General features: G+C 40.3%; 1 protein-coding gene across 1 annotated transcript; it reads right to left on the minus strand.

Moving 5' to 3' along the window:
- Positions 1-20,952: 20,952 nt before the first annotated feature.
- Positions 20,953-26,814, minus strand: LOC128870061 (uncharacterized). Its single transcript, XM_054112659.1, has one exon. The coding sequence runs from the start codon at positions 26,812-26,814 to the stop codon at positions 20,953-20,955; it is 5,862 nt and encodes a 1,953-aa protein (XP_053968634.1).
- Positions 26,815-27,267: the final 453 nt, after the last annotated feature.

Consider the following 27,267-nt stretch of genomic DNA (forward strand, 5'->3'; position numbering starts at 1 on the left):
CTTTTTCTTGTGAAGGAGATTATTGTGGTTTTGTTAGGGTTGATCGACAGCCCCTCCTTTTAACACCGTTCCCATGTTGCGTTAATGGCATTTTGCATTAAGTCTGTTTGTGTCCTTTCATGGTTACCTTTTATTATAACAGATATGTCATCTGCATAACCAATGGTTATAAATCCCTTATTGTTTAGGTGCTGCACCAAGTCGTCAACTAGTAGGGACCATAGCAGTGGAGAAAGAACTCCTCCTTGCGGACAAAACTTTACTGTTGTGACATTGAGTTCAACTTGGCCTAACGAGGCTTTAATAATCCTCTGATTAAGCATTTGGCTTATCCAATATGTTACAATAATATTGGGTTTGCACCTCTTTTCTCGAGTGCTGTTCCCATGGATTTGTAATTTGCGTTGTCGAAGACTCCCTCTATGTGCATAAAGGAACAGAGGGCTGTTTCTTTTTGAATTAGAGCCTTTTCCATATTGACAATGAGTGTGTGCAGTGCTGTGACTGTGGATTTCCCTTTTTGGTAAGCAAATTGCAGTTTATGAAGGGGTTTTTTGAAGATTAGTTATTCTCTTAGATGGTATTCAAGTAGATTTTCCATTGTCTTTAACATGAACGACGATAGACTGATTGGTCTGTAAGATTTTGGAGAATCAGGGGCTTTGCTACCTCCCTTAGGAATAAATATTACCTTCACTTTCCTCCATATCTTTGGAATGTATTCCAATATTAGACTAGCTCTGAAGATTTTCACCATGACTCGGATCAGTTCCACAGTGCCTTTGGATAGAAGTGCTGGGAATATTTCATTCGGGCCTGGTGATTTAAAGGGTTTAAAGGAGTTAATTGCCCACTCTACCCTTTCGAAATTTATGATTTTATTGACAAATGAGACCGCCGATCTCCGTTGATGGTGAGTTACCATGTCTAGACTATTGTCGATTGATGGGTCATGACTTTTACAATCTGGGAAGTGAGTCTTTAGAAGAAGGTCTAGTGTTTCTATGAATGTGTTGGTAATAGTTCCGTTTGGACCTTTTAGTGTGCCTATGGGACTTGAGTCACCTTTGGAGAGTGATTTTTGGATTCTAGCTGTTGCTAGAGTATCTTTAAGATCCTCGCAGAAGTTTTTCCAAGAGTTTCATTTGGATTTCCTTAGTTCTTTGTTATAGTTAGTTAGGGATTTCCTATATTCGTCGCATTTGTTTTTTTTCTTTGCAGTGTTGAACACAATTTAGATACTTTCTTCTTAGTTCCCTCGTTCATCTAATCGGCATCTTTTTCCATTTGCATGGGTACAGTTTTGGATTCTTTCATTCTCTCCCATTCTTAACTGATATATATAGTCCAAAGTGATTCATTTCCGGCATGCGACTGTGTGAATGGAGAAAACCCGAGAATAATATAACAAAATCGTCGGAACCTTACTCTTTGTTCCAGGCATCATGTTTTTTTATACATACTTCAAATACTCTGCCGTAATGTATTCATTCTAGTACGCATAGTATAGTTTTTTAATATTATATTGTATAAATGATCGGATGTTTATTTCATTATAAAGAGGAAGGTATGCCGTTAATAGTGGAAAATAACATCAGGCAAATGACCACCACGACCACGCTTACAGGACAATATTCTTTTCAAGAAATTTTGTATAACCGAATTGCAAAGTAGCTGCCCTATGTCCTCGATAGCCTCACCAATTCCATCTTTGAGGTATTCAATCGACCCTGGGCTGTTGGCGTAGACTTTCTCTTTCACGTGGCCCAAAAACAAATTCAAACGGTGTTAAATCACAAGATCTCGGTGGCCAATTTGGATCACCTCTTCGAGAGATAACACGGTCCGGAAACTTTTCCCGTAAAATATCAATGGTTTCGTTGCTTGTGTGGCGCCGTTTTGAACGACCCAATCAGCAAGGACACGATGTTGTTGATGATCGGCCAGTTTGAGTTCTTGTATTAACTGGACTTTATAAGCCTTAAAACCCTTAATCTTTATGCAAAATACGGTGTAATGACGTTTGTGGAATGCTTAATTCCAAAGATCGACGAGGAATAGACAAACCTGGGTTTTCTTCAACACTTTCGCCTACAACAGCAATATTTGCAGCTGTTCTTGAGTGGCGTGTGCGGATTTTATTCTTCACATCACTAACGTGTCCCAAAAGCTCGAATTTTTTCACCAATTTCTGTATTGCGGTCCGATAAGGTGCTTCACGTTCGAGTTTTACCAACCGTCTCTGCCAAATTTTCAATTTTTATTAATGGCGTAGTTTCTACTTGTCAAATATCAAAAAATGACAGCTTCAAAAGTGGCATCTACCGAAATAGCGGGCTATTCAAAATAACACCTGTTATTGGAAAACCCTTTATACATATATCTAATTGGAGCGTACACCCCGTTTTTGGGTGTTTGGTCAATCTCCTTCTCCTATTTGTGGCGTGCGTCTTGATGTTGTTCCACAAATGGAGGGACCTACAGTTTCAAGTCGACTTCGAATGGCAGATTTTTTTATGAGGAGCTTTTTCATAGCAGAAATACAGTCGGAGATTTGCTATTGCCTGCCGAGAGGCGACCGCTATTAGAAAAATGTTTTTCTTAATTTTGGTGTTTCACCGAGATTCGAACCTACGTTCTGTCTGTGAATTCCGAATGGTATTCACGCACCAACCCACTCGGCTACGGCGGCCGCCTACATACATGTGAGTAATCCAAATAAGACCGAAAATATTTATCTTCATGTGTAATATAAATATTAAAATAAAATAGCGATAAAATATTTTATATAATATTACCAAAGCATCTGAAGCTAAAGAATAAATTTATGCCTACATATGTATATGTACAACTCCATGCTTGAATATGTATTAGGTAGGCGAATAAGTTCGTAGCACTTTTACCGAAGACTTTTATTTAAAACAAAAAAAAAATAATTATATCAATAAGTTAATCAATTATATATTCGCCGTTGCTGTTTACAACCTCTTCCCAGCTCTCGTCTGATTTTTTGATGCCGTTCCGCAAAAAATCGCCTGGTCTGGTGTGAAAGAACCAACAGTTTTTAAGGACCTCCTTGTTATGGAAGGTATCATTTGGTTTGATAGGGTACGGAAAAGATGGTAATTGGTCGGTTCAAGGTCCGGAGAATACGGCGACTTGTGCGACAAGAAGCCTGGGGTTGTCGTGAAGGAGTATGGTTTGAACATGTCCATCAGGTCTTTTCAGTCGAATAGCCTCATTCATTTCTTTTCGAGCATTTCCCAGTGCACCATGCCCTCCCAGTTTTACCAAACACATATCTTTATTGGCTTTAGCGTATCTCCTGGAGCCACCCACTCCTTTCTAGGCAACATTTCACATCTGTCGCTCACATCTGAAGCTCTGCTTATGACCGCGTATTGCTCGATGGCGGGTGAAATGCTGAGAAGCGTCTTGAAGGTGACTTTCTTTGTTTTTTTCGTTGAGCTCGTGAGGCTCATAGGTTCCCAATTTTTCGGTAAAGCCCATTGAATGAAGGTGATTCAGAATCGTTTTATGATCGCAGTTCATTTTTTCCGCCAATTCACGACTGAAGGCCTTCCGCTGCCTGTGTCATCTTCGTCAAAACAACCATTTTTGAACTTTGCAAACCATTTCCGTGCTGTATACTCGTACTCACCTATGACACCTTCTTCATATACGTCGCAAATGTCACGGGCTGCTTCGGCAGCTTTTTGACCTCGATGAAAAGCAGAGAAGAGCAAGTGTCGCAAATGTTGATTTTTGCCTCCTGAGTATTCCATTTCTAGGCCTCAAAACTAAAAAAAAATGAAATAACTCAAAAATAAAATCAAGATAGTTTTGTAGAGCAGAAAGAGGCAAACAGCAAAGAAAATATAAAAACACTATGAACTTATTCCCCGACTCAATATATGTATGTATTCAGTGCTTAGGCAAAAACAAATCGACACGGTGCTTGCTTCCTATCGACTTAAACTAAATTCCACTCTGCGACGATGTGTTGCATACGAAAAAAATCTTGGAATTATTCGTCCTAAAAGGCGTCCCTTAATTAGATTTAAGAACTGCCATTTTTTTGTTATAGTCATGTTCTCTATTACCCTTGTTTGCAGTTGGTGTCGAGATTGTTTCTGGTGAGATTGTGCTAGTTTTTTTGGCGCTACCACAAATTTTCTATCCTTTTTTACCCAATTCTTATGTCACAGTTGAAACTACTCTCACGGATGTCACAGTCTTGTAATCTATCATTCGTGCTCCGTAAATACCACTAATCGGTTCTCAATTTATTTGAGGAATCAGCTTTTGAGATGACGTAATTCTAGATTTGGGTTTACGAAAAAACTATTTTATTTCTATTTTTTTCTATAATCTTCTTTGTTTACAATAGCTTATCGTTTACACAATTTAGATGGTTGGTTAATGGTTAATGGTTGTAGAGGGTTAAGGTATGGTCCTTTAGCACTGCGACCATATTGATCTATTGTACCCCCTATGCTGTCTATTGACTATTAAGTATGCTTATGAATTGTACCAGCTCCTTCTGAGGGAGTGATTGAAGGTCTTCATCTGTAAGCGTGAACTTGTTTAAAAACCTTTTCCTTCTATGCGTCAACCCCGGACATTCGATAATGAGCTGTTCTATAGACTCCTCATCTTCGCAGAATAATCTGCAGGTGCTGGTGTTAGTTATGCCTAATTAAGTAAGTGTTTGTTGCAGGTGAAGTGACCCGTGAGGGCGCCTGTGAGAGTGCGAATGCTCTTTTTGTTTAACGTGAGGGCCATGTTAGCTCTTTTGGCGTTGAAACTTAGGAACTTTTTGGAGTGTCTAATACCCTCTACGTTGTTCCAATACTGATTTAATAGAGTTTTGGCCCAGTATTTTACTTTTTGTTTCAGGCAGTTTTTGTTGAATCCGAACATGGGACTTGGTCCAATGAAGTTTTCATCTGCCCCCTTTTTGGCTTGAAAGTCTGCCTTTTCGTTGCCGTCATATCTCTCATGTCCCGGTACCCAAATTAATGAAACATTGTTTTTGGATGCCGGTTATTGAGTGCCTTGTGGCATTCTAAGAGGGTTTTTGAGTTGTAGGTATAGCTATCTAAAGCTTTTACAACTGATTGGCTGTCCGAGAGTATTTTGATCTTTACTCTCTTGTGGTTTCTACGTTGAATGATGTTTGCTGCTTCCATTATTGCGTATAGTTCCGCTTGGAAGATGGTGGTGTCCCTGGTGAGAGTGTATGATTTGCGGATTCTGGGCCCCACTACTCCTGCTCCTACACCATAAGGTGTTTTTGATCCATCAGTGTACCATTTTTGTGAATCATCATTCATCCATTTCGGGTTTGTTTTCCACTCGATCCTCTCAGGAAAGGTAACTGTGTATCTTTTTGTGAAACAGAGGGTTGGGTCAATGTGGTCTGAGACTTGAGCCATACTTATGGTGTTTTTGATTTTATTTAGGATATTTAGGTGACCGGTGAGGTTGCCTAATTTGAAATTTTCTTTCACGTGTAGCACGAGTGCTTGCGTAGCTGCTTCCTCTTGGATTGCTATATGAAGTGGTGGGAGATTAAGGAGTGCTTCCATGCCAGCTGTTGGGGTAGTTCTCATAGCCCCTGTGATGCATAGGCAAGCAAGCTTTTGTACTTTTCCCAGTTTGGTTAACGCTGTTTGTTGGATAGATTTGCTATACCATACTAGTGCCCCATACAGTATGATTGGTCTAACCATCTGGGTGTATATCCAGAGGACCATACTAGGGCTGAGGCCCTAGGATCTCCCTAGTAATTGTTTGGTTGTCCACAAGGATTTCGTGGCTTTTTTTGTTATATTATTTATATGTGATTCCCAAGTGAGTTTTTCATCTAAGGTTAAACCTAGATACTTGACCTCTTCCTTTAGTTCTATCACTGTTTCATTTATTTTCAATGTAGGAAACTCTAACTTTCTTTTTCTTGTGAAGGAGATTATTGTGGTTTTGTTAGGGTTGATCGACAGCCCCTCCTTTTAACACCGTTCCCATGTTGCGTTAATGGCATTTTGCATTAAGTCTGTTTGTGTCCTTTCATGGTTACCTTTTATTATAACAGATATGTCATCTGCATAACCAATGGTTATAAATCCCTTATTGTTTAGGTGCTGCACCAAGTCGTCAACTAGTAGGGACCATAGCAGTGGAGAAAGAACTCCTCCTTGCGGACAAAACTTTACTGTTGTGACATTGAGTTCAACTTGGCCTAACGAGGCTTTAATAATCCTCTGATTAAGCATTTGGCTTATCCAATATGTTACAATAATATTGGGTTTGCACCTCTTTTCTCGAGTGCTGTTCCCATGGATTTGTAATTTGCGTTGTCGAAGACTCCCTCTATGTGCATAAAGGAACAGAGGGCTGTTTCTTTTTGAATTAGAGCCTTTTCCATATTGACAATGAGTGTGTGCAGTGCTGTGACTGTGGATTTCCCTTTTTGGTAAGCAAATTGCAGTTTATGAAGGGGTTTTTTGAAGATTAGTTATTCTCTTAGATGGTATTCAAGTAGATTTTCCATTGTCTTTAACATGAACGACGATAGACTGATTGGTCTGTAAGATTTTGGAGAATCAGGGGCTTTGCTACCTCCCTTAGGAATAAATATTACCTTCACTTTCCTCCATATCTTTGGAATGTATTCCAATATTAGACTAGCTCTGAAGATTTTCACCATGACTCGGATCAGTTCCACAGTGCCTTTGGATAGAAGTGCTGGGAATATTTCATCCGGGCCTGGTGATTTAAAGGGTTTAAAGGAGTTAATTGCCCACTCTACCCTTTCGAAATTTATGATTTTATTGACAAATGAGGCCGCCGATCTCCGTTGATGGTGAGTTACCATGTCTAGACTATTATCGATTGATGGGTCATGACTTTTACAATCTGGGAAGTGAGTCTTTAGAAGAAGGTCTAGTGTTTCTATGAATGTGTTGGTAATAGTTCCGTTTGGACCTTTTAGTGTGCCTATGGGACTTGAGTCACCTTTGGAGAGTGATTTTTGGATTCTAGCTGTTGCTAGAGTATCTTTAAGATCCTCGCAGAAGTTTTTCCAAGAGTTTCATTTGGATTTCCTTAGTTCTTTGTTATAGTTAGTTAGGGATTTCCTATATTCGTCGCATTTTTTTTTTTTCTTTGCAGTGTTGAACACAATTTAGATACTTTCTTCTTAGTTCCCTCGTTCATCTAATCGGCATCTTTTTCCATTTGCATGGGTACAGTTTTGGATTCTTTCATTCTCTCCCATTCTTAACTGATATATATAGTCCAAAGTGATTCATTTCCGGCATGCGACTGTGTGAATGGAGAAAACCCGAGAATAATATAACAAAATCGTCGGAACCTTACTCTTTGTTCCAGGCATCATGTTTTTTTATACATACTTCAAATACTCTGCCGTAATGTATTCATTCTAGTACGCATAGTATAGTTTTTTAATATTATATTGTATAAATGATCGGATGTTTATTTCATTATAAAGAGGAAGGTATGCCGTTAATAGTGGAAAATAACATCAGGCAAATGACCACCACGACCACGCTTACAGGACAATATTCTTTTCAAGAAATTTTGTATAACCGAATTGCAAAGTAGCTGCCCTATGTCCTCGATAGCCTCACCAATTCCATCTTTGAGGTATTCAATCGACCCTGGGCTGTTGGCGTAGACTTTCTCTTTCACGTGGCCCAAAAACAAATTCAAACGGTGTTAAATCACAAGATCTCGGTGGCCAATTTGGATCACCTCTTCGAGAGATAACACGGTCCGGAAACTTTTCCCGTAAAATATCAATGGTTTCGTTGCTTGTGTGGCGCCGTTTTGAACGACCCAATCAGCAAGGACACGATGTTGTTGATGATCGGCCAGTTTGAGTTCTTGTATTAACTGGACTTTATAAGCCTTAAAACCCTTAATCTTTATGCAAAATACGGTGTAATGACGTTTGTGGAATGCTTAATTCCAAAGATCGACGAGGAATAGACAAACCTGGGTTTTCTTCAACACTTTCGCCTACAACAGCAATATTTGCAGCTGTTCTTGAGTGGCGTGTGCGGATTTTATTCTTCACATCACTAACGTGTCCCAAAAGCTCGAATTTTTTCACCAATTTCTGTATTGCGGTCCGATAAGGTGCTTCACGTTCGAGTTTTACCAACCGTCTCTGCCAAATTTTCAATTTTTATTAATGGCGTAGTTTCTACTTGTCAAATATCAAAAAATGACAGCTTCAAAAGTGGCATCTACCGAAATAGCGGGCTATTCAAAATAACACCTGTTATTGGAAAACCCTTTATACATATATCTAATTGGAGCGTACACCCCGTTTTTGGGTGTTTGGTCAATCTCCTTCTCCTATTTGTGGCGTGCGTCTTGATGTTGTTCCACAAATGGAGGGACCTACAGTTTCAAGTCGACTTCGAATGGCAGATTTTTTTATGAGGAGCTTTTTCATAGCAGAAATACAGTCGGAGATTTGCTATTGCCTGCCGAGAGGCGACCGCTATTAGAAAAATGTTTTTCTTAATTTTGGTGTTTCACCGAGATTCGAACCTACGTTCTGTCTGTGAATTCCGAATGGTATTCACGCACCAACCCACTCGGCTACGGCGGCCGCCTACATACATGTGAGTAATCCAAATAAGACCGAAAATATTTATCTTCATGTGTAATATAAATATTAAAATAAAATAGCGATAAAATATTTTATAATTATAATATTACCAAAGCATCTGAAGCTAAAGAATAAATTTATGCCTACATATGTATATGTACAACTCCATGCTTGAATATGTATTAGGTAGGCGAATAAGTTCGTAGCACTTTTACCGAAGACTTTTATTTAAAACAAAAAAAAAATAATTATATCAATAAGTTAATCAATTATATATTCGCCGTTGCTGTTTACAACCTCTTCCCAGCTCTCGTCTGATTTTTTGATGCCGTTCCGCAAAAAATCGCCTGGTCTGGTGTGAAAGAACCAACAGTTTTTAAGGACCTCCTTGTTATGGAAGGTATCATTTGGTTTGATAGGGTACGGAAAAGATGGTAATTGGTCGGTTCAAGGTCCGGAGAATACGGCGACTTGTGCGACAAGAAGCCTGGGGTTGTCGTGAAGGAGTATGGTTTGAACATGTCCATCAGGTCTTTTCAGTCGAATAGCCTCATTCATTTCTTTTCGAGCATTTCCCAGTGCACCATGCCCTCCCAGTTTTACCAAACACATATCTTTATTGGCTTTAGCGTATCTCCTGGAGCCACCCACTCCTTTCTAGGCAACATTTCACATCTGTCGCTCACATCTGAAGCTCTGCTTATGACCGCGTATTGCTCGATGGCGGGTGAAATGCTGAGAAGCGTCTTGAAGGTGACTTTCTTTGTTTTTTTCGTTGAGCTCGTGAGGCTCATAGGTTCCCAATTTTTCGGTAAAGCCCATTGAATGAAGGTGATTCAGAATCGTTTTATGATCGCAGTTCATTTTTTCCGCCAATTCACGACTGAAGGCCTTCCGCTGCCTGTGTCATCTTCGTCAAAACAACCATTTTTGAACTTTGCAAACCATTTCCGTGCTGTATACTCGTACTCACCTATGACACCTTCTTCATATACGTCGCAAATGTCACGGGCTGCTTCGGCAGCTTTTTGACCTCGATGAAAAGCAGAGAAGAGCAAGTGTCGCAAATGTTGATTTTTGCCTCCTGAGTATTCCATTTCTAGGCCTCAAAACTAAAAAAAAATGAAATAACTCAAAAATACAATCAAGATAGTTTTGTAGAGCAGAAAGAGGCAAACAGCAAAGAAAATATAAAAACACTATGAACTTATTCCCCGACTCAATATATGTATGTATTCAGTGCTTAGGCAAAAACAAATCGACACGGTGCTTGCTTCCTATCGACTTAAACTAAATTCCACTCTGCGACGATGTGTTGCATACGAAAAAAATCTTGGAATTATTCGTCCTAAAAGGCGTCCCTTAATTAGATTTAAGAACTGCCATTTTTTTGTTATAGTCATGTTCTCTATTACCCTTGTTTGCAGTTGGTGTCGAGATTGTTTCTGGTGAGATTGTGCTAGTTTTTTTGGCGCTACCACAAATTTTCTATCCTTTTTTACCCAATTCTTATGTCACAGTTGAAACTACTCTCACGGATGTCACAGTCTTGTAATCTATCATTCGTGCTCTTTAAATACCACTAATCGGTTCTCAATTAATTTGAGGAATCAGCTATTGAGATGATGTAATTATAGATTTGGGTTTACGAAAAAACTATTTTATTTCTATGTTTTTCTATAATCTTCTTTGTTTACAATAACTTAACGTTTACACAATTTAGATACTTTCTTCTTAGTTCCCTCGTACATCTAATCGGCATCTTTTTCCATTTACATGTGCATAGTTTTGTATTCTTTCATTCTCTCCCATTCTTAACTGAAATATATAGTCCAAAGTGATACATTTTCGGCATGCGACTGTGTGGATGGAGAAAGCCGGAGAATAATATAACAAAATCGTCGGAACCTAACTCTCTGTCAGGCATCAGGTCGCATAGTCGCTTCCTTCGTGGAACAAACTGATATCCTGGCCGCAGTGAAATTGAAGGAATTAGCTGACTTACTGTCATAACAATTGGATATTTTATTTAATTTTTTTTGTGTTGTTTTTCATTTGTATTGTTATTTAAATTAAATAACTCAAAAAAACAATCAACATAGTTTTGTAGAACAGAAAGAGGCAAACAGCAAACAAATCGTTCTAAAATAAAAGAAAATATAAAAACGCTTTGATCTTATTCTCCGACTCAATACATGTACGTACTCAGTGCTTAGGTAAAAACAAATCGGCATGGTGCTTGCTTCCAATTATTTCTTTTTGTAAATGAAAAAAGGCGTTTTCGTGTCTACAACTTGTTGTGATGATTTGCTTTTCCTCTTCATTTCGCCCGACTGATCGAATCTACATATATGGCAAAATGTGATTGAAGTGATTGGTTATCGGGCTGAAGAAATCTCTAGAAATCTAATTAACAGTATCTTGGGAGTAGTATTTTGACCTTTATTTCAGCATTTAAACGTTTTGCATTCGATTTTGCCAAGATCTTACGTATTTCTGGTGAAGTATTGGACTATACGGTTGCGAAGCGTCGTTCAGTTTGTTTATGTTTCGAAGGACTATATTTCTTAGTTTTCTGGGCAATTTCTCCCAAACATGGTTGATTACATTGAGATCAGGCGATTGAGCAGGTGTAGGAAGTAGTTTACGGCAGTTGTAGATGAGTCACATTTTGGCAACCATGGAGGTGTGCATTGGGTCGTTGCCCTGTTGGAAAGCTAAATTACCTAACCGTTCGAGACTTTGAGCAATATTAGCTTTAAGAATGTTCAGAGCTTGAAATTTATCCATATTGTCCTCTATAAAATTAATATTTTCGACACATGCACTTGAAACATAGAGAAAGCTTTGGACCAAACTTGAGCTCCATGCGCACGACACTCGCGGAGTCCTACATCTAGCATAACTCTTGTTAGTGCCGACGTTACTTATTCAGCTTTTCCAACCGTAATCAACGTGTGACCTACATCGATTACCAAGTATTATACCTCGGTGATTTATTTATGTCTGGCTTTAAGGAGAGTTCCAGCTAACGCATGTTTATCATCACGACTTCTCAAGCCTTTCTACAACTTTTTGGGACTGCCTCAGTTTTTTTGAAGCGCTATTTCAAATCCTGCTTTATCCAGACCAGCTTTATTTTATATGTGTACTTATTTTGCTGTCACCACTAGAGCTATGTCGTCAGCAAGTCTCGAGATCTGCACTCTTTCCGGTAAACACAGTCGGAGTATATCGTACAATATATTCCAGAGTGTTGGGCCCAGGAATGATGCTTACGGCACTCCAGCCTAGACTTTGTGCTCTTTAACGCCGTCTTCAGTGTTATACAGTGGCACTATATTTGCTAAAAAAATATTTAGAATTTTCTGAAGATATATGGATAAATCTAATCTGAGAACAGCCTTACTTTTGTGTATCCAGCTTACGGTGATGAAGCCATTTTTAATATCGAGGGTAACAAGCAAGCAGTATTCTTTTGATCCATTCCGCCTTTCTTCTTTAATTGCATTTTCCACTAACTGAAGAAAACGATTTGGAATTACATCCGGCCCCAGTGATTTTTTATTCTTGCATCGCTTGATGACGAAGATTGCTTTTTTCGTGCTGACCATTGGAAACTCATATTTCGTCACGGGAAATGCTTCCCTAACAAAAATTGGATGAACCGAGAATAACGATTTTATTATCTCCTCTAATTTCTTTGGACATAATAACTGCGGAGTTGAGTTGACGCCTTTAACCTTTTTGTCATGGGTCATTCAGAATACTTAAATGAGTGAAGTATTGCTGCTTGCTGGGGTTGATGGCTTGTTTAAGCTCCTTTCGCCCTCTTCTTCTTCAGATTAATTTGTGGAGATCCTGGACCGCCTATAGTTCCGTCTTTCTCTGTTCTCGTATTTCGGATATTTGGCCAATCTACTTAGTCTAATCTTAGTCATACTCGTCACTCACTTTCCCAGAATTGTATCTGAAGAGCATACTTCTGGTAAATGTATGATAAAGAAGAACCCATCCCATTCTTGCTGAATGTAAATTTGCCAGCCGAATTACCTAGTGACACATTAAGAGGCTACAGGACGGCTAGAGGAACCCTTCGTCTGGCGTTAGTCTCCCGCTCTCCCATTCCGAGACCCAAACATTAAAGCCACCTGCAATCAATACCGGTTATCAGCAGGTAAGCTTCTTTATTAAACGTCCGAATTCATCGATGGTGCAACTAAATGGTGTGTAGTAGTTGATTAGCTAATCCAGAAACTCCAATAACAACGAAACCTATTTCTGCTTTGTTTTGCTCTATTAGAGGTGAAATTTTGATGCAGCTTCACATCGGTCACCGTCCCGCGTTGTCCTGGGTCCATTAACTAGCGTGAACCTGCCTTATATGGCTCACTCAGCGCTACGTCGATGATTTTTTTATTAATTATTGTCTACTCCAAAAGCTCCTGTGGGGCTTTGTAATGATTAAGCAAAACGGTACGCAACACTTTTACATTCGACCGAGCTTAGCGCGCTTTTTTCGTTATTGGTTCGTGCGGCAGTTTCCATTGAGATGATTGAGCTTTGGTTGCCACGTCATAACCATAAACCCACGATTCGTCACCAGTTATGACCCTCTGGAGCAAATTTGGGTCGTCGCGGATAGAATACTACTTCTCATTAGCAATGTTCATGCGATGCTGCTTTTGAGCGAAATTGAGCAGTTTTGGTACGAATTTTGCGGCGAATCATTGAAAAAAATCGGGCATCACGAGTCAATCGATATGTCTAGGTCCTCGTCAGCTTCTCTATCGCTGATTCGACGATTGGCCAATACCATTTTCTTCGCTTCATTAATTTTTTCGTCTGTTGTTGAAGTGTTCGGGCGTCCGGTACGCTTTTCGTCGTTCACATCTTCTCGGCCTTTTGAGAACATTTTGTACTACCGATAAACGTTGCTTTGGCCCAAGGTAGCTTCCCTGCATGACACAGTCAACATTCGGAATGCATCCGCGCACTTAATTTCGTTTTTCACACAAAATTTGTAACAGGTTCTTTGATCCATCTTTTTGAATAGGTGAAAATCGAAGACAAACCGAAACACGAGCAAGCAAAACCGCTGTCAACAATTAGCTGAACATTCAAAATGGCCGAACTCGTCGGCACGAGTGAGAGACATGAGTACCAATACATCGCCACAAAAAATCGAAATACGAATGTACGTAACCTTCGAAAATTCAAAATTCGCGATACTTTTTGAACACACCTCGTATATTGAAGTCGATCGGTTGGTAAATGACAAAGTTATTCTGCGTTTACATACCAACATAAAAGATGGTGCACCCTGTATAAAATATTTTATCAACAGCGTTTGATGTCATATTCCTTTTCGAGTTCTACCGCAGTGTTTGGGATCACAGTTTCTACTGTCACTTTTCTCCCATTGCTCCTTGGATCTCCGCTGTGTGCGAGTCGGTGGGCTTGGCCAATTAGAGGAGTAGATCCCCACTGCCCGTTTTTTATACTTTACGCTTTGGTCACCTTTTACAGAAGCCTCAAGTTCGGTTCAATTTTCAAATCTTGAATATTTCTGCATACGTGCAACCACCACGGCTTTTTACCATTATCTCGTCCGGTCTTGGCGATTTAGGCCTTGATGTACTTCTTTGTCTACCCTAGCCCGGAGGACCATCCTCTTTGGTGCTCTCAATTTTAATAGAGTTGCTGACCTTTTTCGTTGCCCTGAGCTTGGCTGTGGTCCGACTTTGTTCAGTATACTACGTCCACCGATTTTGTGTGGCTTTGTTTGGCAAGCGGAATTTGACACGTCTTGGAGAACAATATTTGTTGTTTTACCATACAGGAGAAGTTCGGCAACGATATTCCATATTGGTTGGTAAAAGGACCTTGTTTTCCCGTCTTCCAGTATTTCCACGAGTTCATGGACTCTAACCTCTAGTGTAACCAACGCGGAAGGTTGGTCCTCTGACAGCGCCTGACGCAGACATGACAGTCAAGACCATGGGGGCTAAAGCATCAAAATGGGGCGCTTTCCGAATGGATTTAGAATAAACTCTCAGATGCCTGCAAGCTTGTTGCTCCGGTATTTGCGCTAAGTCGGCTCAGAGGAAGTGTTCTTGGGAGGCTCATATTTTATTATTACTATTTTTATTTTGTTCATTATTTAAAAGAAGAGAGAATTTGTTGATACACTACCACATAAGAGGTAAGATCGGCAATGGATGAAATAAATGGATGTAATGAAGAAATCCCGCTTCTGACTACGAAAAATCGTAAAAACTTTGCTTATAGGCAGACAGAGGATATAGCCGAATTGGGGCACGACTGCCTCCGCCTCAGACAAATATACTCCAGTCTAGGTGAACAGGGCAAGTCACTATAGATGTAGAAGTGAATAAAAAGGGCAAAAATAAAGCTAAAGGTAGCTATTGTAAGAAGCAAAAAATAAAAATAGGAGGAACTCCTAAAGAGGGACCACAGAGACCTGGATAGACGACTGTGATGAAGAAGCTTGGATCTAGGATGCCTACACGTGTGCTTAATCCAAATACGATGGACTACATCGTAAGTGAACTTTTTCTAGCCCACGTAATCGGAGATGAAAATGAGGAGAAAACAAAATTGATCAAAGAGCCTCCCCATGATATGGAGGTTATACTTAAGATCAACTTAATAACAGGACCGAGAGAGGAACCTGCAGAAGTCCTCAAGAATATCAAAAAATTCCAACACAAGTTTTGCCAAATATGTACAACAGCTTTCTAAAGAATGGAATATTCCGGAAATCTGCAAAAGCAGCAGCTTTTGTTAATGAGTAAGGAGACAGGTAAGACGAACGTATAATTGACATTATGTATCCCTGACACAGCAGGCAAGCTCTTTGAAATATTGATCAAGATTCGACGGGCCGCAGCGCTGAAGGATTATCTACAAGACTATATGGCTGTAGGCTCACTCATCTCGGGCGTGTAATTCTTCTTTGATAAAAGGAACGCATTCAAAAGGGTGGAGCAAACGTTCAAAATTCCGACGTGAGGAACTACTCACCAGATTGCAAGCTCGTTTATTAAACCTCGGCAACCATCATAGCCTGAAAATGGTCACTGAGAAAATGGAGCTAATACTTCTAACTAAGAAGCACATTTCACTAGAAAACAGCAAACGGTTCCAATACGCTAAAAGCAGAAAAGAATTTCTGAGCCCAAATAAAACACGCAGCAAACAATGCAGCTAAGGCAGCATTCCTATTCAGTAAACTGATCGCAAATATTGGGGGACCAAGTCAAAAAAACGGAAAATATTGATAGCTAACACGCTCTTTACCTTTTTATACGAACTTGTACAGTTTGAAAATGCGCCAAAGGCGAATCACCGATGTAAGCTGCTACCATCAGCAGAACGAACGGCAGTTCTGATTGTAAGTACTTGTAATTAGTCAAGTAACAAGCAGATCAGTGCCAGTCGACTTATTAACTTTCGAAATAAAAAGGTTGCGCGAATTAAAAAAGCGGATGGAAGAACGAGGCAGTAAAACTACAGAACGAGAATAAAAGAAGAAACGCTAAAACCACTCAAGTCCGTTGGAGGACTGAAACACGTGTAGATGAATGGAGTGGCTTATAAAAGATGATGTTGTGAGGTACAGCAGGAATTTACATACAGCAGAAATACAGAGCCCAAATGAATACAAAGGCTTTGGAAATTTTCAGAAACATGTGTTCGAAATGGGAAAAAGGGAATATCATAAATGCATATATGGAAATGCATAAGAAAATGTTAGGAATACGAACGGCGAACACTGGAGCTTGCATTCCGCCATATCATGGTAGAAAATGATTAGTGGTAAGTATTGGAAAGCATCAGCAGATTTTCAGAAAATTTTCTTCAAACGAGGACTGGACAAAAATATACAGATACAGATTCCGTAATGAGAAATATGGAACCCCCCTCTGAAATAATATGAAAGAGGTTCCAGAGTGGGCGACGGTTCCAAGCGAGATGGAGTTTTTTAATCTCAGTCTGGACATATCATTGCTGCAATGGTGGGTTCGATGATGCGCGAGGCATTTTAACCCCCACACCACCAAAAACAAACATTTTTAATATTACTATTCATTTAGATTTAAAGCTTTGAAGTTTTTTTAATAACTATTCTTTATTAAGTTTTAGAATTTTATAATTGTTTTTTTGTTCTCTGTGTTTTCCTATATATATATATTCGCACGAACAGTGGCTAGAATTAATGACATGAGGAATGTCTTACCAGTTCCACCAGGGGCATCAAGGAAATATAAACCGGCATTTCCATCAGCAATTGCCTTCATTAATGTATCATAAACTTCTTTTTGTTAGCGATTCAACAGTGGTACACTCGTTTGAACTACTAAATCTACTTTTGGATCTCTGTTATTCGCTCGACGATTTCGCATTGCCAACCGAGCCGTTTCCTGGGCCTCCTCGCTGTGCTCTTGTGATTGAGAAGCACGAAGTCGAGACATACTAACGCGGCGCTCTTCACGGGCAATTCCTTGTGCTTCTTCAGTCGTTTCATTCCCAATGTTTCATATCCTTCTTGCATTACGGCTTTGTCGGGAAAGATTCGATCGTCTTGGTCGCGGCATTGATAACGATGAGTCAAAGAGAATACAAATTACTGTGATTATATATTTCTGACAAAATTTATATTATCAAATTTTCTACTTAACCATAGACAAAATTACGTTTAGCTGTCATTTGCGTTTTGCTATACCACATTTTATAGTGACTTCACGGAAACGCGTTCGAATGGGATAAAAATCCTATTTCCATCTCCTGGTCCTAAACTACCTCTCCACCGATTTTCAGCCAAATCGGTTCAGCCCTTCCCGAGTTATAAATAGTGTAACTAACATGACTTTCTTTTCTATATATAGATATAAAGGGTGTTTTTTTTAGAGGTTAGGTTTTCAAGATGAAATAAAACGCATATAGTTTAATGTTATGGCCAAGAATTTAGCTTTATTATAAAGATAAGGGTTTGACATTATGTTTTAAAAATGATTTCGAGCAAGTGGCCGCCGCGGCTGGCTCGAATAAATTCCAGCCGAGAGGCCCAATTTTCGACCACTTTTTGCAGCAATTGGGGCCGTATGTCAGCAATAACGCGCCGAATATTCTCTTCCAAGACGTGAGTCGTCTCGGGCTTATCTGCGTAGACAAGCGACTTCACATAGCCCCACAAGAAATAGTCCAGCGGTGTTATATCGCACGATCTTGGAGGCCACGCCACAGGTCCACGGCGCGAGATATTGCGCTCACCAAAAGTTTCCTTCAATAAATCGATTGTTGCGTTGGCTGCATGGCATGTAGCGGCGTCTTGTTGGAACCAAAGGTCGTCCACATCAACATCGTCCAATTCAGGCACGAAAAAGTCATTAATCATGGCTCTATAGCGCTCTCCATTGACTGTAACATTGGACCAATGATTCCCTCTGCCCATAGAGCACACCAAACAGTGACTTTTTGAGGATGTAACGGCGTCTCAGCAATGGCTTGTGGATTATGTTCACTCCAAATGCGACAATTTTGCTTATTGACATACCCATTCAACCAAAAGTGAGCTTCATCACTGAACAAAATTTTCTTGTGAAAATCGGGATCGGTGGCCATCTCGTTTTGGGCCCATTCACCGAACGTGCGACGCGCTTGATGGTCGTTCGGCTTCAATTCTTGCACGAGTTGGATTTTGTAAGCCCGCAAACCAAGATCCTTCCGCAAAATCTTCCATAAAGTGGATGGGCACATCTCCAATTGCGGCGCGCGATGGCGGATGGACTCATTCGAGTCTTCTTCGATACTCTGCTCCACAGCAACAATAGCGTATTCGGTGCGCACTGTACGACGTCTCTGAGGATGCGTATTATCCACTAGAGCAAACGTGGTGCGAAACCGATCCATGGTTAATCGAATTAGTGACTCTGATGGACGATTATGTCGACCGAATATTGGACGCATCGCGCGAACCGCACCATTATTTTCGTAATAAATTTGCACGATTTGCAAACGTTGTTCAGGTGTAAGTCTATTCATTATGAAATGGCAAACCAAACTGAGCATAAATCAAGTGACAGCTGTCAAAAAGACCATCTACGAAAAAAGTAGTGCCAACTTGAAAACCTAACCTCTAAAAAAAACACCCTTTATATAAATATTGCATTGTGATTTAAGCCAAAACCCATAAAATTAGAATAAAAAATCATACAAAAAGCAAATAATAAAATAAAATATATTTAGTTCCGTAGCTACCAATCTATCCTCACCACCCCAGCTTTAGTCACTATTGGTTGGTTTCGCTCTTTGATATTTATTTAGCGTCGACAGTTTAACCACCAATGGTCACAATTAAGCAAAAATTGCAATAGGTGATAACAAATCACCTTCGTAACGCTTCCAGTAAGAAAATATTTTTTTTAAATTTTTTGTTTCTTATTACAAACATTTAAATATTGTATATTTAGGTATACAATGTCTGTTGACACTACAACTAGTTTAAAAGAAACAAACAAGCAGAATGATTTTATTTAGTATGAATGAGTTTTAAAATCTATTTTTTACATTAACTACCAGTAAGACCATATGGTTTTTTCGCTGGAGTCGTCGGGTTACGCCTGCGGTGTTAAGAAGTTTGCTGGCTTCCTCGTTTACGTGCCTCTGGAGCTTCTTAGAGTGGGCTTCTGCTTGTATTTTAATAACTTCAGCGATCGTAGGAATGTTGAGGTCACGATGAATATCTGCATTGCGAATGTACGTTCACAATGTTTTTGAGAATTTTATTTTGAGATCGTTGGATAAATAAAATAAAATAAATAATTGGCGCGTACACTTCTGTTAAGTGTTTGGCCGAGCTCCTCCTCTTATTTGTGGTGTGCGTCTTGATGTTGTTCCACAAATGGAGGGACCTACAGTTTCAAGCCGACTCCGAACGGCAGATATTTTTATGAGGAGCTTTTTCATGGCAGAAATGCACTCGGAGGTTTGTCATTGCCTGCCGAGGGGCGACCGCTATTAGAAAAATGTTTTTATTAATTTTGCTTTCACCGAGATTCGAACCAACGACCTCTCGGTGAATTCCGAATGGTAATCACGCACCAACCCATTCGGCTACGGCGGCCGTTCGTTGGATTATGTTAATATTATTTTGACTGGCACCAAATTTGTGCACAATAAGACCACACTGGTTTGATAATATATTTGTATGTATATCATTATTTTGTTATAAAATGAGTTTTGAATTCCGTCCAAAGAGCCAGCTCATTTTCGCAAAATTTTCTTTTATTTTTCTATAGTAGTTTGAAGTTTACTTGCGTTCTTCATACTTCGTACTTCGGCGTTTTTTCCTGTTGCAAGAATTGCTGTGGCGTCAGCAAAGGTGGCGATCATAGTGCTTGTAGGTAATGGAAAGACATTGACACATTTTTTATTTATTTCTCGCCTTAGTTCCTGAGATGCTTTGTTAAGAGTGGTTTTATCCCTTTATCGTGTGTGTTGCCATTTTCGGCGAAGTTGTCTTTTCCTTAGACAGTTAAATTCGATTACTTTTTTTTTTTAAAAGTTGTGCTACTCCACGCTGCTTGTTGGATTTCTTGTGTAAACTTGAAAACTTCTACTTCTAGTTGTTCCTTTGTTGTGATGGAGGAGTTATTGCGTGTATTGGCTTGGAGGACTTTTTTAAAGAATTTCCAATTTGTGTGTTTATTGTAAAGGGTTGGTCGACAATTGCTTCGCTGATTGTTAGATATATTGGGGAATGATCAGAGTTGAGATCAGATCCCTCACTGATTTGAATATAGTTGTGTGTTATATATTTAACTATGAAGAAGTCAATCAAGTCTAGGGTTTTGTTGACATCTGTGTTGCAGGCAAAAGCAACAATGGCTCAAAATACGAGGCTTCCGAAATTATAATAAACAACACTTTAAGTTCACTGTATTTTATTTCTTGTTCATGAAATATTTTATAAGTATATGAATTTAAAGTTTATGAAATTAATAATGTTTAACAAGTTGTTTAAATTGCGTTAACTTAGAAGTGAAGTTTTTATATATTGTCGCGCCTCGTACGCGTCTGAATTTCCGTAAGCAACTGGACTTTTAAAGCACGCTTCGGTCAATTCAACGGCGTTTACAGTTCAGGCATGGTTGCATTTTTTGGTAAAATATTACAAAGGAATTTTTTAGTATGAAATGATAATTCAGGTTTAGTACATAAATATTTGAATACAGTTTTCGTCTAATTAGTACAAAAAACAATTTTAATATGGGATTGTATTATTAATCGGTAACATCCTCCCCCCCGTGATTCGCATCACTGGTGAGAGAATCACTACCAACGTCGAGCACTGCAATTTTAGACGCTGGTCTCCGTAAAATTCCTGTTGACGTCTTGACTAAAACAGATCTAACTTGACCATCTGGGGCTGGCTTTGCTTCTGTTACGATACCCCGTTTCCAATGGCCTCGGCTCTCGTTGTCGTCGCAAACTATAACGATGTCACCTACAGCTATCGGCTTCACCCTCTTAAACCATTTCGTACGCCGGGTCAAGGTAGGAAGATACTCCAATATCCACCTCTTCCAGAAATTCTGCTTCAGCTGCTGCGCTATGTGCCACTGCTTGCGTAAACATATCTTCTTTGACAGCGGTGGAGTTTGTACATCATTCGCGCAGCCTAGCAAGAAATGATTGGGTGACAGAGGCTCGGCGTCGGTACTCTCTACCGGCACATGTGTTAATGGACGCGAATTTATTAAATTTTCTGCTTCAATCAGAAGACTTTGCAGGGTCTCCAACTGTGGCGCTCGTTCCTTCAGCGTGAACATCAAAACTCGTTTTACGCTTCTTACCATTCTTTCCCATATGCCCCCGGCAGATGGATTGGCAGGTGCATTGAAAACCCACTCTACACCTCGAAGATCACACTCCGATTGCATACCGCTTTGAACGTTCACCCAATCTTCTTTGCTTGCGCCGACAAAATTTGTCCCCATGTCGCTTCGGAGCCGTACCGGTACACCTCTTCTGTTTATAAAGTTACGGCAGACAATTATGGCAGCATCTGTTGATAGGTCCCTAGCTAGTTCCAGGTGAATGGCTCTAATAGTTAGACACGTGAAAAGTTCAACCCAACGTTTTTCTTGACGACGGCCAATGGCTACTAAGACAGGCCCAAAGTAGTCAACGCCTGAATATGTGAACGGACGAACGAACGGCGTAACTCGATCGCTAGGTACTTGGCCCATAAGTGGTGATTCGGGAATAGCGGATAAATTTTTACATTTCTGGCATTTAGCTTTTATTGACCTCAATAATCCGCGCGCACTAGGAATCCAAAACTTTCGACGTATGGCGCACAACGCTGACTCAAAGTTGTGGTGATGAAAAAGTTCGTGATAATGCTTAGCTACAAGACGTGATATAGGATGACTCCTTGGCAATATTATTGGTCGCTTTGTTGACATTGGTACGCATTCGGCATAGTCTATCCGACCCCCTAGTCGTATAAGGCCCTCATTGTCCAACATCGGGCTTAGCTTAAATATAGAGCTGCATTTCGTAATTGGCGCACCTTTGCGTAAAGATTCAACTTCGTCAGCAAAAACATCTTGTTGTACTAATAGGCATATCAGTAATTCAGTTTGTTTGATCTCATTCGCAATAATTAACTTTGATGCATATACGTTTCTACGTACATCAACCTTACGGAATTTCATTATGGCATATCGTACCCATGTCATCACCCTTAAAAGTTTATAGTAATTTGAATACTTATTAAATGGAATTACTCTATCCGCTGACGATATCGTATATATTTGCTTGGAGCGTCTCTCCTCTTGGCATTCGCTATTATCAAATTCGGTTGGCATGGCTGGCCAACTATGCTCAGGCAATTTCAAAAAAGGCGGATCATTTAACCACTTACCATTTTGAGAAAAGGTTTTTATGCGTGTAGCATCATCAGCTGGGTTTTCTTTACCTGGTACCCACCTCCACTGACTGGCTTCGGATGTTTGCAGGATCTCAGCTATACGGTGTGCCACGAACTGCTTGTAGCACCTGGCGTCAGACCTTATCCACTGAAGAACTATTTTTGAATCTGACCAAAATGTTGACTCACGCGGCTGTACGTCGTGGCTGTTGATGACGGCTTCCCTCAACTTTATTCCCAAGACGGCTGCTTGTAACTCAAGTCTCGGAATGGACAATGGCTTCAGCGGGCTGCACCGGGATCGGCCAGCAACGAATACGATGTCTGTATTATTTGCGTGATGAATTCGCCAAAAGGCGATGGCAGCAAATGCGATCTCACTCGCATCAACAAAAATATGTAGCTGTATATCGGCATTCGGATTCAAAAATTGTATGCCATAACATCTTGGCATTTTAAAATTTTCGATGGTATTCAACGTTTTGTACCACTGCAACCACTTCTTATAAATGTCTTCGGGGATTGGCTCATGCCAATCTATACTCCTGGTCCACAGGCTCTGCATTAAAACTTTTGCCCGCAGCACCAACCCACACGCGAAACCTAGCGGATCAAATATAGACATAGTAACGCTCAGCATCTCACCTTTCGTTGGCCGTCTACTACAGTCTAAAACTGCTTTGGGCACTTTTGAAAACAGCAATTTGAAGAAAAAGTAATCTTTGTTTGGGTTCCAGTGCATTCCAAGCACCTTCTCGGTAGCACTCTCCCCTTGGCATATATAATTTCTTTGTTGCTTACACGGCTGCTCGTTGTGTAATACAGCTTGCAGAATGTCGTACGAATTTGACGTCAACCCTCTTAACTGGAACCCGGCGTGGCTATGGATATCGATGACATCCTTGGTAACCTTAATGCATTCTTCGACAGTATCGAAACTGTCCATATAGTCGTCGACATAGTGCCGATCCACAATGGCATTGACGGCTCTTGCATTTACATCACGATATTTTTCTGCGTGCACGTTTTTTACAAATTGTGCAGAACATGGTGAGCTAATTGATCCAAATATCATGGCGCGCATAACGTAAACATCTGGCGGCTTTGATCGATCGCCCCCTCTCCAAAGAAAGCACTGCGCATTTTGATCTTCGTGGCGAATCAGAATCCGGTGAAACATCTCACATATGTCACCACATACTGCAAATTTGCCTTGTCTAAACCTACACAATATTGCCAACAGCGATTTTGGTTGATACTCCTCCGGTCCTTTCATAAGGGCACAATTCAACGACATATTATTTATTTTTGCTGCGGCATCGAAAACGAGTCTACGTTTGTTTCCTTTGTTTACATTACATGTGGCGAAATGTGGTAAATACCATGTGCGATCAGCATTTACATTAGCTTCATCGGGTGAAAGTCGCTTTGCGTATTCCTTTTCGATGTACTCGTTGATTTTTGCTTTATACCATTCCCCGTAGTCTTTTTCCCGTTCCATTTTCATTTCAATTTGCTCTAAGCGCTTCATGGCCATACTGAAACTTTCGGGAAATTTCACATTATCTTTATGCCAAAGCAAGCCGGTTTCATATCTATTATTATTTACAAACCTTGTCGTCTCGTTTAATAACTTTTCCGCCCTAATATCGGCTTCTGAACGAACGCTTGGCAATTGCTTTATTTCAAATTTTTCTGCTGCAAAATATTCTGTTATTTGTTTACTAATTTCATTCAATTGTGCGGTGCTTTCAATATTGACGTGACCAATAGTACCCTCACTCGAACGATATTCGTTCGATCCAAATAATGTCCACCCTAACATTGTCTTGTGGATTGCAAAGCCATCGTCCAAATTCACAGTTTTTATTGTTCGTATTAACTCTGTATGCGACAATCCAATAAGTATTTGCGGCACTGCATTATTGTAATCGGCGATTGGTATATTTGCCAATTGTTCGTGACGTTGTATGAAGTCGTTCAAATTCAACGTCTGCTGCGGCAAATACAACTTTTTTGTTGTACGCACTCCCCTCATTTCATAACTCGTTGCTGCTTCATTTGCGCCGGCAATTTCAAGTGACACTTGCCGCGACTGTTCGCTCATGCTTTGATTGCCTATCCACTTCAGGCGAAGTAAATTGGATTTGCCTTTGAGGCCGAGAACGTTCGCTATATTTTCCTCCAATAGGGATATTTTTGCGCCTTCGTCAATGAAAGCGAAAATGTTGATTTCGCCTTTGGGACCTTTCAGCTTGACAGGCAAATATTTGAGGAGTGTTTTGTTACGTTGTGGTGAATTTGATCGAGCGAGTGGATGTTGTGGATTTTGATACACAGTTTGAACAGTTGCCACAGCTTTATCAGCAGATGAAATATTGTTTTTGTTATTATCACTGGAACTATGAAGCAACCGATTGTGGAATTTATTACACGAGGATATACCACACACTCGTCGCTTGCGGCAATTCTGTACACTGTGACCAGGTTGCAAACAACAAAAACACAGATGCTTATTTTTCACTATACTCCAGCGATTCGAACAATCGGCATCTTTAAATTTTGAGCACGTATTTAAAATATGGCTTTGGTCACACACTAAACACTTCTTTTCTTCTTTTGTTACAGTCATTACGGGCTTGGACGACATTTTAGGTTTGTGGCACACAAAATCGTTGGGCATATACTTTGTTGGCATAACATCTATTGCCATGGACACATACATGGCTGTGTGCTGCAACCAATTGCTAAATTCACGCACAGTGGGATATGGCTTTTGCATTTCGAAGATGTGGCGAGTCCACTCTTCCCTCTTGTTCAGCGGCAGTTTGCTGATTAATTCGTCGAGCAACATTGGATTATTTAGATGTGGTACCGCACCGGAATTTTCTAGAAAGGCAGCTAAGTTTGATACCATTGTGCTAAAATTGAGTATATCGGCGATTCGTCCTCCGGTAACGGGTGGAAACGCTCGAACTTTCGCTATTTGGCTTCTAATAAGTAGCTCTGGGCGACCGTAATGAAATTCTAATGTTCTCATAGCCGCATCTACACTGGATGGGTGGATCAACAACGATTCCACCTGTTGTTTGGCTTTCCCCTTTAGGGCTTTCTGGAGACGTAACAGATTCTCCAATCGCGAATATGAATTCATTTCCGTGGTTTCCTTAAAGGCCACAGAAAACATAGGCCACTCTTCGGGAGAGCCATGAAAATCTGGCAAATCTAAAATTTTACGTACCTGGCTTGCGCTGGGTGCTATTTGAACTTTTTGATTGATGAGCTGCGGTGTGATTTGTGGGTTGGACGCTGCAGGCATGTAGCTTGCTGGCAGAAGATTTAAGGAATAAGGGCTGGTGTGGCAGTACGGCTGCATTATTGCTGGCGGGCACGTGGCAGACCGGATATAGGGGCCGAAGGCAGCGTCGGGCTTGACGTTGGCAGAAGTAACGCTGGCAGAGGTAGCGTTGGCGTAATTGGTGCTGGCAGTTGTAGCACCGGCAAAGTTGGCGTTGGCAGAAGTAACGCTGGCGGAGGTGGCGTTGGCATAATTGGTGCTGGCAATTGTAGCACCGGCAAAATTGGCGTTGGCAGAGGTAGCGCTGGCGTAGGTGGCGTTGGCATAATTGGTGCTGGCAGTTGTAGCACCGGCAAAATTGGCGTTGGCAGAGGTAGCGCTGGCGTAGGTGTCGTTGGCATAATTGGTGCTGGCAGTTGTAGCACCGGCAAAGTTGGCGTTGGCGGAAGTAGCGCTGGCGTAGGTGGCGTTGGCGTTGGCATAATTGTTATTAAAAGAATAAGTCTCGGCAGGAATAGCGCTGGCAGAAGTAGCGCTGACTGTTGTGAAGTTGGCAGAGGTAACTTCGGTTGGCTTGAAGCTAACAGGAATAGCTTCGATGCTAGGTACGTCGGCACTGATGACGTTGTTAGCGGTTTGTTGATTTAGGGCTTCTATGTATTGCACTTTTTCCTTTTCCGATGACGCTAGCGACTTTTGCAAGGCTTTTATTTGCTCGCGTAGTTCTTCGATCACTTTGTCTTGCTGAACTATCGCGCAATCATTTTCGTCGTCACTCGAACTTCTTTCACCATTTTTGTCGGCCATTTTGGCTTCGCGAACTTTCTCGACGCGTTTCTTATGACGGAGGTTATAACGCGGTACTTCTTCGCCGGATTTTTCGTAGGCGCGATCACCCGAAGATTTCATGAACAATTATTACGGTTATCGAAAATTTATATAAACGCGATTTTTTTCAGCATTGATATGCAAAATTAAGGACAATATATAAAAAGATGTTGCAGGCAAAAGCAACAATGGCTCAAAATACGAGGCTTCCGAAATAATAATAAACAACACTTTAAGTTCACTGTATTTTATTTCTTGTTCATGAAATATTTTATAAGTATATGAATTTAAAGTTTATGAAATTAATAATGTTTAACAAGTTGTTTAAATTGCGTTAACTTAGAAGTGAAGTTTTTATATATTGTCGCGCCTCGTACGCGTCTGAATTTCCGTAAGCAACTGGACTTTTAAAGCACGCTTCGGTCAATTCAACGGCGTTTACAGTTCAGGCATGGTTGCATTTTTTGGTAAAATTTACAAAGGAATTTTTTAGTATGAAATGATAATTCAGGTTTAGTACATAAATATTTGAAT

The sequence above is a fragment of the Anastrepha ludens genome, chromosome X (genome assembly GCF_028408465.1).
Source record: "Anastrepha ludens isolate Willacy chromosome X, idAnaLude1.1, whole genome shotgun sequence".
In the NCBI taxonomy this organism is placed as follows: domain Eukaryota; kingdom Metazoa; phylum Arthropoda; class Insecta; order Diptera; family Tephritidae; genus Anastrepha; species Anastrepha ludens.

What these genes read in the sequence shown, in the direction of transcription:
- LOC128870061 (XM_054112659.1), bottom strand. Translation starts at nt 26,814, where the DNA reads ATGAAATCTTCGGGTGATCGCGCCTACGAAAAATCCGGCGAAGAAGTA.